Source organism: Teleopsis dalmanni, chromosome 2, assembly GCF_002237135.1.
Source record: "Teleopsis dalmanni isolate 2A chromosome 2, ASM223713v2, whole genome shotgun sequence".
NCBI classification, from domain to species: domain Eukaryota; kingdom Metazoa; phylum Arthropoda; class Insecta; order Diptera; family Diopsidae; genus Teleopsis; species Teleopsis dalmanni.
Window position 1 is genome coordinate 128,308,834 of NC_051847.1, and position 13,170 is coordinate 128,322,003.

The 13,170-nt window shown below is 31.3% G+C and overlaps 1 protein-coding gene across 1 annotated transcript; it reads left to right on the forward strand.

Annotated features, from left to right (window-relative positions):
• Nucleotides 1-5,285: 5,285 nt before the first annotated feature.
• LOC119679001 lies at nt 5,286-8,068 on the forward strand. The gene is made up of 4 exons (XM_038091139.1): nt 5,286-5,733; nt 5,802-5,967; nt 7,221-7,749; nt 7,810-8,068. The coding sequence occupies exons 1-4, from the start codon at nt 5,351-5,353 to the stop codon at nt 7,989-7,991; spliced, it is 1,260 nt and encodes a 419-aa protein (XP_037947067.1). The 5' UTR covers nt 5,286-5,350; the 3' UTR covers nt 7,992-8,068.
• The last annotated feature ends 5,102 nt before the right edge of the window (nt 8,069-13,170 follow it).

A 13,170-nucleotide genomic window follows, 5' to 3' on the forward strand; every position in this document is an offset into this window, starting at 1 on the left:
CAAACAGTGGAATAAAATATTAAAAGTTTATTAACCTAAATAGGATCATTCTTGTTAATGTGCACTTTCCATATATTTGTCATAAATCTTGATTATTTGTCACTATTGTAAGTTTGTCCTAATTTTTTTACATTTCAGGGATCACATTTCAGAAGAAATCTCTTCACTTACATAAACAAGAGTATAAATTTCAATCCTGATTTTGCAAACTTTTATGTTGAAATATACGCTGCTAACTAGTCAACGCAGTGCGGTTAGCGAATTTCATTTATGGTTGCTAAGTGTGCTTATATGAGATAATATATTTCCGCATAAAAGTGACATGAAAACATAAGCATTCCCTCAAAGTAACCCAACTGCTACTCCAGAAACACTCCGCACATTGCGAAACAAAGCCAGTTTCGCGGCTCGCAGTGTTCTGTGCTGCAGTATGTCTGCATACTGTACACTTCCGACTGAACGAATGTATCCATTTTTGTTGGTTTCGTTCACAAATGCTGAGCGCTACTTAGCTATTTAAATATGAAGTCATAAAAAATTGGGTCAGCATAGAGTGAAACTTCGTGTTTCACAAACGCATCGTTACTGCAATTATTTAGCAACTATAGGCGTGCCTGCTGGGCTCCACTTCATTTCATGCAGAATTTTGCACTACTCGCAGTACATGCAAAACAAAGAGTTCTACGTGCATAAAGACCACCAACAAAAGAAAAAAAAATAACATAAACTAAAAAAAAACTATAGTAAACTGTAATCCATGCGTGTACTTCGACAGGGACGGGGGACATTCCGTAGAAATATTCTTGCTCCAAATACGCTGGAAGCGTCAATAATTTGTGTTCAACCACATAAATGCCTCACACACGTACACACGTTTACCAACATAATGACAAAAGTACACCGAATCATATTTACTGACATAAACATGCATTTTACATGCGGTTGTTCACTTTGTGCCTGACTGCCGTTTGTCGTTGTTGGTGCTGATGTTAGCTGTCTATCTTTGGCACGTACTGTACATCAGCTTAAGCCATTAAATAGTCGCTTGCCTAGTTAGGAGGCATAAAAGTTTGCTAAATGGTGATGTTTTTGTATAAATTGCTGACTGCAATATTTAAGCCTCCGGCGGATTTCCACAATTCAATTTAGTAACTTGCAACAACGGAATAATGCCAAATATGAAGCGAAAAATACACACAAAAATAAAGTTCTTCAATTTATTTTGAGTTATTTATTTTGAGTTATCTATCTCCTCAATCAAAAGGAGATAGAGAACTTATCATTCAACAGACTTCGTTTAAAAAAAGGAATTTCTTTCTGTTCTACTTTTTCATACTGAATAAATTATTGAATGGTTAAACTAATAGTAAATCGATTTACCTCTGATATAACACTCCGGAGATATAACATTTCAGCCCGTCATCAGTCTTCAATGAACATTTTGCTCCATTCAGTCCAGTGACAAGAAAAATTCTGTTATAAGTTGTAACACCAATAAGACTACCGAAGGTAGAACATATTAGTTTATAGTCAGCTTGAAATAACCATTTCATTGTATTCAGTGTAGAAGATGAAGTATGCTGACCGGCCCAAAGTTCCATTTTACATTAAACTTTTTTCTTGAAAAATTTAAAGACAATAGTTTTAACCTTATTTTATTGCTTCCTAGTCATATTAGTAGGCACATAAGTTCCTATTTACGTGACATTAGTAAAATTTTTACAGTTTTTTTCATCTCCGCATTTTGCAAGGCTGTCTAATCTCATAAAAGAACTCAACTGGTATTAATAGTTATGTATACTCTTGGTTTGCTCAATTAGTGAAATGGAAACTGTTACATTCTGAGTAAGATTTATGTCCTCAGGAATCAATATAGGATACTCATTAGCTATTTTATGTATGACATAAAATTAGAACTATGGTATTGTAGCAGAGAAATAGAAGATTCACAAAAACTTGGCTGTCTGCGTATTGAGGAGCCAAACTTAAATCATAATCGCACTTTTGATTCTGTTGAAGACGTTTGACAATTTATTCAAAAAATTTGTGAAGTTGGAGAAACTCTTTATATAAAGACGGAGAAATTTTGCTCTCTTTGTAAAAAAAAGTGGGGGAAACTAAGAATGTTTTCATGATTCTATATGAAAAAGAGACTTTTAACAGTGTATTATCTCTGAAAACATATATCATAAGTAATAGAAATAAGATTTATAAAATGGAAAGTTTGAATTTTTAATAGAAATATCTAATAAAGATCAGGCATTTAAGCCAATTAATATTTAAAATTTTTTTATATAAGCAATAAGTTCCAAAATGATTTAATCCTACATTTAATTTTCATTCAGTGATATGCAAATTATCTTTATCAAAATCTATTACTTTTAGGGATCTTATACAGAACTAAAAGACTTCAGTTCAATTGGAGTAACATACTTTTTACTTAAGACTATATTAGACATTGTAGAAATTCATATCGTAATCAGTCTATTCCACTTTATGCATATACCATAATTATACATACATATATAAGTTCCCATTAGTTGAAAGGTTTTACTGAAAACAAATATTATGTATAAGAAAAATCTTGTGTTAAAATAAATCTTCTAGCTTAGATAAAATAGAAATTGAAATAACAAACTTCTTATGTTTCACCTCTGATTACTGGAACACGATTTCAGCCAAAAGTCTTTCATATTATGATGGCTGAGATCATCCCAACTCGTTCCTTAAACCCACTAAGTTCAAGAAGAAAACATTGATTATAAAAACAATGCCTGAAGCTGAAGGTCTAAAGAAAGTAATATTGGAGAAATATAATATATCCAATATATCCCAACTCGTTCCTTAAACCCACTAAGTTCAAATATCACACTGGGGATTGAGATACTATCCACCTACCGCAAACGAAAACAAAAAAGAAATCATGATTTGAGTCCGTCGTATTCTACGCGCTTAATGAAATGAAGTCATAATTTATTTATTTTATTTATAAAAAACTACAATAGAGCAATGGTATAAAAATTGAAATTCTGTGCAAAGTCATGGCATTATTACCGCATCCATGAATGACACATGGCGTATACGTATCCTCGACTTATACTTTTCAGTACAGAACGCTCAAATAATAGGCGTTCTGTACGTCAAATTATGTTGACGTTGAAATATGTGTTGAATAAAACTCAACCGAAACTATAAGGAAATATGCGGAAAACTTAAGACTCATTTTTGTGGTTAATGGTATACGAGAAACTCCATTTTTAGATACATAAAAATTAATAAAGGAATGAAGCGTATTTTCATTTAATGAATTCGTTACTACAGCTAGCTTCTATTAAATACTCATTAATAAAAAGACTCATAGTTTTATTTTGGAAATTATATTAAAGTTAATATAAATTGCATTAAATGGTTTTATAATAGCATTCAATGTAGAAAATAACAAAAGTTCAGTTTCTGGTATCATTGTTTAATACACTTCAATTACTTCAATGAAAGCCTTTCAAACGCATATTTATTGTAATAAATTTTAAAATAATATGATGATAGTAATCAAAATACACATTTTTTTATTTAATTAGAAGCTCTTACTGCGATAACTCAATCATATAATAATTATTATAATCTTTTTTATCAACTTATCAATGGGAAATTTATTAAGTCCATATATGGTTAATCAACTACTGACATAATTCAGTGGGAACCAAAAAGCAATGCTTGACACAGAAAACGACTATATATGACGATGAGAATTATTAACCTATACTCATATATTTGGAATAATGTTCACACTTGTGTGACTTGTATAGACTTGCCGTCTATACAAGCACTTTTAATGGAGAGTTTGTGGAGAACTCAGCAATATAAACAATAACAGAGACAAATAACAACGGCAACGCCAAGTGTTCTCTCATATATTGTCTGATAATTTATGTTATAAGTGAATGGGTTAACACTAACACCAATTGAAATGCTATCAACAGAATATGACTTTATATGGCAGCAAGCAATATTAAAATATACTCCTCATATAAGAGATAAAGAGGGCAAAGACGCATTATCGTCCCTTAATTCCAGTTTTTTCTCTCATATAGAAGAGTTGGTTGAGAGTTTTGATATATAAACAATAACAGAGCCAAATAACAATGGAAAGCTTTTTGATTTCTTTTCTTTTTGATTTAAAAATATATAAACAAACTTAAAAATATAATTTTTAATATTGTTATCTAGCAATTATCAATAAAAATACTAAAAAACACAAAATTGTTGTTGTTTTTTTTAAACAAATTAAAATACAAATTTTATTTATTATATATATGGAACAAATACTTACATTGTGACCGAAAAGTTTCCGGAAAATTTTAAATAAAACGCAAAATTCTTAATCTTCATCAATATTTATTTTATCTCCTTCAAAATATGCTCCATTAGAAGCGATACACAAAATGCCAACGTTTCTTCACCAATCATCAAAACATTTTTTATAGGCGCTTTCCGGTATGGCTTTGAGTTCCCTCTGCGAATTCTGTTTTACGTCTTCTATGGATTCAAAACGCGTTCCTCTGAGTGGTAATTTGAGGTTGGGAAACAGGAAAAAGTCACACGGTGCAAGATCAGGTGAATACGGTGGCTGTTCGATGGTATTTATTGAATGTTTGGCCTTAAAATCGTTGATAATGTTGAACAAATTGAGGTGAATCGGAACAAGCCGGGCGTTGACACGTCGCATACACAAATTGTCCACCAAAATCAAACGAGCCATCTCACGACCGATGCCTAGCTCTCGTGCTATCTCTCTAACACTCACATGAGGATTTTTGAACACGATTTCCTTTGCCTTTTCAATGTTTTCGTCGGTGGTAGAGGTCGAAGGTCGTCCAGAACGCGGCATGTCTTCGACGGTCGTACGACAGTCCTGAAAGGCTTTGTACCACTCATAAACTTGAGTTTTCGATAAAACTGATTCCCCATAAGCCTTTTGTAGCATTCGCAACGATTCTGCACACGAAATTTCGTTCGAAAAACAAAATTTGATGCAAACTCTTTGTTCAATATTTTTTTCCATTGTTTTTTTCGCAACGCACTACTGAGGTGAACTGGTTTCAACAGCTGCCGTAAACGAACTGTCCGACAGATCGCGCTCATTTTGGCATAGTAATTAGGACAGTGGCTGCCAAACTACATAAACTTAAAATATCGAAAAATATACAGCGCGCGAATTTTAAATGAGAATTTCCGAAAGCTTTTCGGTCACAATGTAAATTTGTTCAGTATGTACAAAAGCGTCTCGCTTGAAACACGTTACGCCCAAAAAAAAATATTTGTTTGAAAGTGTTTAATTATTGACTTGAATATGGCAAACAAAGTTGATAGTTTCAATGATGATGAATTAGAAGCGCCTGAGTGGATAAATGCTGACTTTCTAACAAAAGTGCTGAATAGCTGTGAAACAGATACAGATATTATAGTGAATAACTTTAAAATAACACCCGCTTCAGCTAAAGGAGATCATTATGCTAGCATTATGTTCAGAATCTATGTTGAATTTAAACAGAAGGGCGAACTGAGGAAGAAAACATTGATTATTAAAACAATGCCTGAAGCTGAAGGTCTAAAGAAAGCAATATTAGAGAAATCTAGTATATTTGAAATTGAAATCGGAATGTATACGCGAATTTTACCCAAATTTGAAAAACTTTTACGCAGTGTTGGTGATAAAACTGTTTTAAGTCCAAAGTAAGTGTTTGGATTTTATTACGATGACCTTAAATATTAAACATAATGTTTATTTTTAATATCTGTAGATGTTTGTACCAAAGTTTGAGTCCAAAGAAATTAATAATATTGGAAGATTTGGTACCTTTAGGGTACGCAACGTTACACGAACGTCACATTAACTTAGATGAAGTTAAAATGGTTTATTCGAAATTAGCAAAGTGGCATGCAATGAGTTACAAGATTGGGCTTGAGGTATGGAATAGATTTTTATTTACTATTGATTTGTAATCTTAAGCGATATTATATAGTGATATTGTATAAAATCCGAAACATCCAAGACATCCATAGAGTCATTGATTCGTTTAAATTAGTACGTGTAATGATAATAACATTTTTTAACATGCATTCGTAATATATATTTTTGCCCCTTATCTTCCCTTGATAAATACTCTTCACCACTTAGGTGATAATTTCTTTTTAGGCAGATATATTTCATTTTCTGTATAGTGAAGGTCTTGTTGCATTTGTCGTTGAATTGAGTAATAATTTCCAAATCATTCTAAATCAGTATTTTAAATAAAATAGATAAATGATTATATTTCTCTTAAAACTTATAAAAGTTGTCAACCCAAAAAAAAGATTTTTTTAAGTTTTTATTGTTACTGATTGATTGTCTTCTAAGCTCGATGCACTCTCAATATAAATCATTCATTTAGTCAAGGTCTTTCAAATACACATTTCTATACATTCATTTGATAAAAACGTTGACCCTTCGGCTTTTAAACACAGAAAAAAAACAAATAGATGAATGCGATTCTTAAATTTCAATTTTAACAAACACCATAGATGGGGACGATGTATAGGACATGAACTATTTTCTCTCGAAATGCGTGTGCATTTGGATAATCATAAGATTAAATTAATTCAATAACTATATATAATATGTTGAACTTATTTTGGGTCTATTTAAAAAATTTCAATCAGCAAAAATGCTTCCAATACACTTGTCTTCCCCGAACTTTTTTCATCTTACATTTAACTATATTTTTTGATTACTACTTGATGTCCAGATTGTATTAGTGGTTTAATCAATAATTTTAAATCTAAATCAAAATCTTTATTCTACTCTGCTCAAATCATTCTAATGGACTACTTGAAACGAAGGTTGATAAACATGGCACCAGGATATGATTTTGTCTTAGTAAAACTCCCCATATTCTGGTTAAAATAACAGCAACACCGTTTTTTATTACACGAATTCATAAACAGTCAGATACAGAGACATCTAAAGCAAATCAATGAGAAAAATATTTGAGAATGTTTTTGAAAAAAATTCCTGCTGATATGTTCAGTATGACATTTTAAATTTTTCATAAAATATTTTCAGCATGAAGGATTTGTATTCTGATCGAACATCCTATGTATCATCAAGTATTAGCAGTTAGTTACACATACACATACAAATTACTTTTAGTTCTCATTAGTTCCCTTACTGGTTTTTTCAGAACCCATCTATCTTTGATGATTATCGTTATGGTGTTATGTCTGGTACAGCAATGATCAATAACATTATGTATAAAGACGGTGTAAAAAACTTCGTAGAACTACTAAGCTGTACGCCTAGCTTGGCGCCTTATGTATCATATTTTCAAAACTTTTGTGAAAATATTCTGCTTAAATGCAAGGACAGTTTCAACGAGTACCGCGTAAACCCTCAAGAAAATGCATTTTATGTCTTGAGCCATGGTGATTTTCATAATAAAAACTTAATGTTTAAGAATAATAGCAGCACTGGTAGTCTGGAGGATGTGATGCTGTTAGACTTTCAGTTTTGTTACTTTGGACCACTCGTTAACGATTTGATATATTCATTCTTTTTAATATTAAGTCCTGAGCAACGTCAAAATAACGTTGATGAACTGCTTTATGTCTATTACAAAGAGTTCAAACAAATACTAGAGAAAGTTGACTTTAAAGGTCCAAACCTCACACTGGCTGCTCTGAAGGAACAAATAATGAAGTATAAGCATTATGGTAAGTTTTGTGTAAATCTCAAGACTTATAATTTAATCTTAGTTTAATTTTTACTTTCAGAACTTTTTCTGTTGACTACTCTTCTGCCGATGTTCTATGGGTTCAAAGATGGTAGTGTTGATGTTGGAAGTTTGATGTCTTCGTCAGAAGCACGTGCACAAATTTATAAAAATAAGGACTATATTAAAGAAATTGAAGAACTTTTGCCTCGATATTTGCATAAAGGTTACTTTGAATACTGAGCAGTGTATGCATATGTTGAAATTTTATTATATATGGTACAGTTTTATAAGCAGATTTTTCAAAGGAATATATTATAACTTAGAGCATCACCTGGATATTATATTTATTATATTGCAATATATTTGTTATTAATGAAACTCGTATTATTTAAATATTTTAAGTAGCACAACAAATTTCGGATTATTATCACAATTAAATTGTTTTTATAGTATTATTTCTCTTATATAGAGCTTCACGGGGTGCTCGGGGTTTTTAATTTTTTTTCGAATCATAATATGTAAATTCATAACAAAAGTTGGTAGAAATGTTATCATTAATAATACATGTATTACATTATTTGACAAATGTATGCACAAAATATAAGCTGGATATAATAAATGATATATGACCTATACATGAATAGGTAAATATTATATAAAACCATGGTTGCACTGAGGCCCCTTGACGATTTCGTACAGATTTGGTATAAAACATGGTACAATTGCTGTATATTTGACGGTTCACTACAATAGTCTAAACGTAACAAAATTAGCATATATTAATTTCTTACTAAAAGTTTAATCTTAATCTAAATCTCAATCAATCTCAAAGAGATGCATATGCAAAAATACGAATTAATATCATAAATACTAATAGCAATAACTGACAACTTAAGGTAGAAAGAGTAAAGAAAATACTTTACACTAGATTACTTCAACATCATCTTCATAATACTCCTACATTAACAAAAAGCTAAATTCGTAATGATATCAAGCACACAAATAAATAAATCGTCCTTACTCATTGAATTCTTTGGCCGTAACAATCCATATGGGTTTTTGGCCTGAGTTCAGTACATCTAGCGCGGGTAGTGCTTCTAGAACTTGACCGCGCCATTGGAGACACATTATTTCAATACATCTTTTTTCTCTATATACCGCTTTGAATGCCTTAGTAACTAGGGTATCATCATCCATTCTGGCAACATAAACAAATTAGAAAAGCCATTGAATGTTAATTTGCTACATGATAGCAGTGTAGTGATATGGTTCATATAGATTGTTGCTCAATCAAATGAGGTAGTCGTCGCGAACTTATACCAGGCCAAAGATTTTGCGAAGAGCTTTTTTCTCAAACAATCCCTGTACTGTTGTATCGTTTTGTAATAGAGTTTATGCTTTTACACCTCACAGGTAAGATAAGCGCCAGGGCGTAATTTTTGTCGTCTAAGAAAAAGATGTATAATTCAATTGGGTGCTTAAATCGTAAAAGAATTAATTGGCAATGGTCATTGGCTTTCTCCTGATCTCCTGATTGACATTGTTGTTGTTAGTTACGGCTATGTCAAGGTATTCGTCTCTCTTAACAACCATGACAACTTTGAAAGCATACTCGTCAGCTACCAGCTTGATAACTATAGTGGACATATATCACGTAGTTAGCCTTTCTTGAGCAACACTAAATTTGGTTTATTCAATATAATTCATCATAATACGTTCGTTGAAAATGTAATAGCAATAAAATTTTATTAGATTCTTAACAGCGAAAAAGAAATAAGTAAGAACATAAAAAATATATATTTTATATATAATTATATATTAAATTTATTATTTTACAAAATAATTAGATGACTTATTAATGCGTATTATATTCTAAAAGAAAATAGCAACAGCATTCTAAAACAGAATAAACAAATTTAAAGTTGCCAATAATAAAAAAAATTACTGACTAAAATTATTTTTATCTATTAAGTATCAGTCACTTGAAGTTCAAGTATTTTATTAATTTTATCGCACTATTGTTCAAATCTCTTGAGTTACTAAGTGCATATATAATATATTAAACTATAGCACATCAGACTTCTACTTGCCTGCAAGGCTGTTATCAGTTGCCATAGTGTCGACGTGACAAGGTTCTGTTTCTTTACTCTACATTTAAAATCAATAAATAGTTTTTACTTCGGTTAATAAAACCAGCGAACCTAACATAATGGTATATAGCAATGGTATAGTAGGAGAGCTAAAAACATTCTAGAGCGGTTTGTATACGTTACACGTGTATCATAGAATGTTTTATAGATTTATTTAATAGATTTTAAGGAATAAATAAGGGTCTTAAAAGTTAAAAACATATTCACTTTACTTTTTATCAGAGTGTTATATCCCAAAAAGTGTTTTTTATACTAAAAGAACTGAAGACAAAAAAAAATTAATTCTAATTACAACTATATAAGTGATAGATATTGAGGAGAAGCTTTACCGAGTGTGAAATTATTGAATATTTATAAAATTTGAATCTAAGCTATGACCGATGAGCTTTTCCTTTTTTCTGCGGTAGTTAACAACCGCATTGATGTTTTTTAACAAACATCAAAAGCCACAGTATGAGACCTAAACCAACTCATACTGATTCGTAAGCCAACCATGATTTTGGCTTAGGAATGGATATATGGAAAATTATAACCACATTTCAGTAATGAAGAACAGACATGGAAGCAGATAGGCTATAGTCAGCAAGCCAAATTTATCAAAAGTTTGACCAGAATGATTAAATGGGGAAAACTTTTATAAGTGAAGAGAGTGAGGTTAGCTCAAGCTTGTAGCACGACTAAGCTGAGAGTAAACTTTAGCCCGGGGTTCTTACGACCTCGATTGTAAAATGGAATGTGTGGCAGGTTGGCATGCTTTGTTTTAAGATAAAAGCAAGGAATTAAGGGGGCTTGTGTTGTATGGTATTAACTAGTATGGTTTGTAGAGGGTCATTTTGGAAAATATTGGAAAGATCATGACCCCCTACGAAATATTTACTAACAATTAGACTGCAATGATGAGTGTAGAGCAAAGTTTCTTCGCACGGCAAATAAGTAGAAGCAACGAATTAATATAAGATTTGATACCATTACCGGGAACACAAAATTATTGCGCGCAATATGATTGCAGAAATTATTCATTGGAAACTGATAGTGCTATCTCATTTTGATATTATCTCTCAAGAATAATGGAACAACATATATGTAAATGAGTTATAATATTTATATATTTATAATAATATTACAATATAGGTTCTACTTTGGTTTAAATGAAAAACAAAGAAAATAAAATAAAGACTACATGCCGAGGAATAGTTTTTTCGAATAATTGTCAAACAAATTCTAATATTTAAGTCACAAAATAGACACTCAAGAGCGAAAAAGAGATTCGATCAATTCAACATTTTGTAAAATATTCTGTACAATATTTGCAAGACGTACTCGCTCGTTCCATTGTTAACGGGGGCATTATTTATACTCTTTACGTGCATGAATCATCAATTCTTAATACTATCACAAATCTGTGTACTTAAATTCTCAAACAAAATACATACATACATTGCATATGCTAGCAAAATTTGTTTCTGCTTAGCCAAATAAAGCAACAACAACACACACCGAAACAAAAATAGAATAAAAAACATAAACAAATTTTATGCTCAACAAATTATAGCGCTCGCGGAAAATTTCTCCAAAATTATGTTTATGTTTACTAGCGTGTACTCTCACTTATTTATTCTATTCCAACATATGGTGAGTACTTATGAGTACTTCTGCTTGTCTTTACTTATAAAGGCAAACTGTTTATACTATTGCGAGGCTGATTTATCAGCACCGGCATTTTGTACTGCAAATACTCAGGAAAAACCTGTTTGGTATGCACTTATACTTGCTCTTTCACGTAAAACAGATATAGGCAAATTAATATTTCGGCATTAAGTATAAACATTGAGAAATATACTCAATGTTTTCAGTTATTATCGGTGAGTTTTTTATATGTACATACATATATGTACTTATTTGGCAAAGAAAAAAGTTTGTGTGTGTACTTAGCAAAACTCTTCATGCTTAATCCCCTATTTTGATTGTTAAGAAAATTTGAAAGAAATTGATTTATTTCCTCCTAAATTGTTTACGGCCCTTAATAAATCTTTTTTTAAATTCAGTTATTAAATATTCAACTTTTGTCGCTGTGTATTAAACAAAACACCCTAACAATGCTTACGAAAATAATATGTTTATATATTTTTATCAACCTCCGGAGTACACTCTAAGTCAGTAGCGTAGAAGGGGATGAGGATCAATGGTATATAGACCATTAAGGTCGATTGCGATACCAGATCAGAGTCTTGATTTTTTCTTTTAGCGATAGTGTGCGAATTTTATTGAGTTTTCAACAGAAACCTCAGGTATGTGCTCCAGTCCGGTAAAACTGGAGCACATACCGAGTTCTGGAGAGAGCCGGACAGCTACACAGCAGGTCTTCCAGGTTTCCTTTGCATTGAGCTCGTTACATTTTCTACAAACATCGCAGTAAATTAGGTTTAGTTTTCGTTTTTAGTAATATCATCAATTGCCTCATTTCCCTCTATGCCTTTATGACCAGGAATATAGTAGATACAAAGTCTGCGGTGCAAGCTAGTCTGGCTATAGCTTCCTTGCATTCTAGAACATTTTTGGATGATGACCAGTATTTTTTGACATTGAAATTGAAAGCTAGAAAAACTATACAGTTCTGTATAGTTGAGAAATGTAATTCTATATTATGATATTGCATATCATTAGAAATATTGAGAAATATGGATAATATACACATATATTAGAGAAGAAGTTTTTTGTTTTGAGAAGACTTTATTTATATGAGGATATTTAAAAGAACACCATAGAGAATAAGTCGATAATTCAACTTGTTCTTATACATACAAATATACAAATGTGGACATAAATACACATTTTGTATTTAGTGAACTGCAAAAAAAAATTGTAAAAAAAATTCAATATATAAATAATAAACACTCATATACCATCAATTTAACCAATTTACTTGACTGAAAAAAATGCTCCCTTGGCAGAATTCTGACTACACCACTGCTGTAATCATTAAAATTATGACTCTACAGTTCACTGTTCTATACCCACATAAACATAAAAATAATTATTTTTGTTTGCAGCCGTGCTGTCCAAGTGGCATTCATATCGGTACGAAATGGGTGATGTCATTGAGATGATGGCTTCAGCAGAAGTTTGAAAGAAAATGCGTGAGATTGCGGTTTAATTTGTATATGTAATTTAGATTAAAGTTTTGAAGGAAGTACTGTTTGAAGATATATCAAAAATCGAAAGACATATTAATTTAAAAACTACTTATTAGACACTGTTTTGAATACAGT

Excerpts from the sequence above, each read along its gene's own strand:
- LOC119679001 (XM_038091139.1), top strand. The coding sequence starts at position 5,351 with ATGGCAAACAAAGTTGATAGTTTCAATGATGATGAATTAGAAGCGCCT. Across the intron at positions 5,734-5,801 it reads AAAACTGTTTTAAGTCCAAA|ATGTTTGTACCAAAGTTTGA; the intron begins GTAAGTGTTTGG and ends TAATATCTGTAG. Across the intron at positions 5,968-7,220 it reads GTTACAAGATTGGGCTTGAG|AACCCATCTATCTTTGATGA; the intron begins GTATGGAATAGA and ends TGGTTTTTTCAG.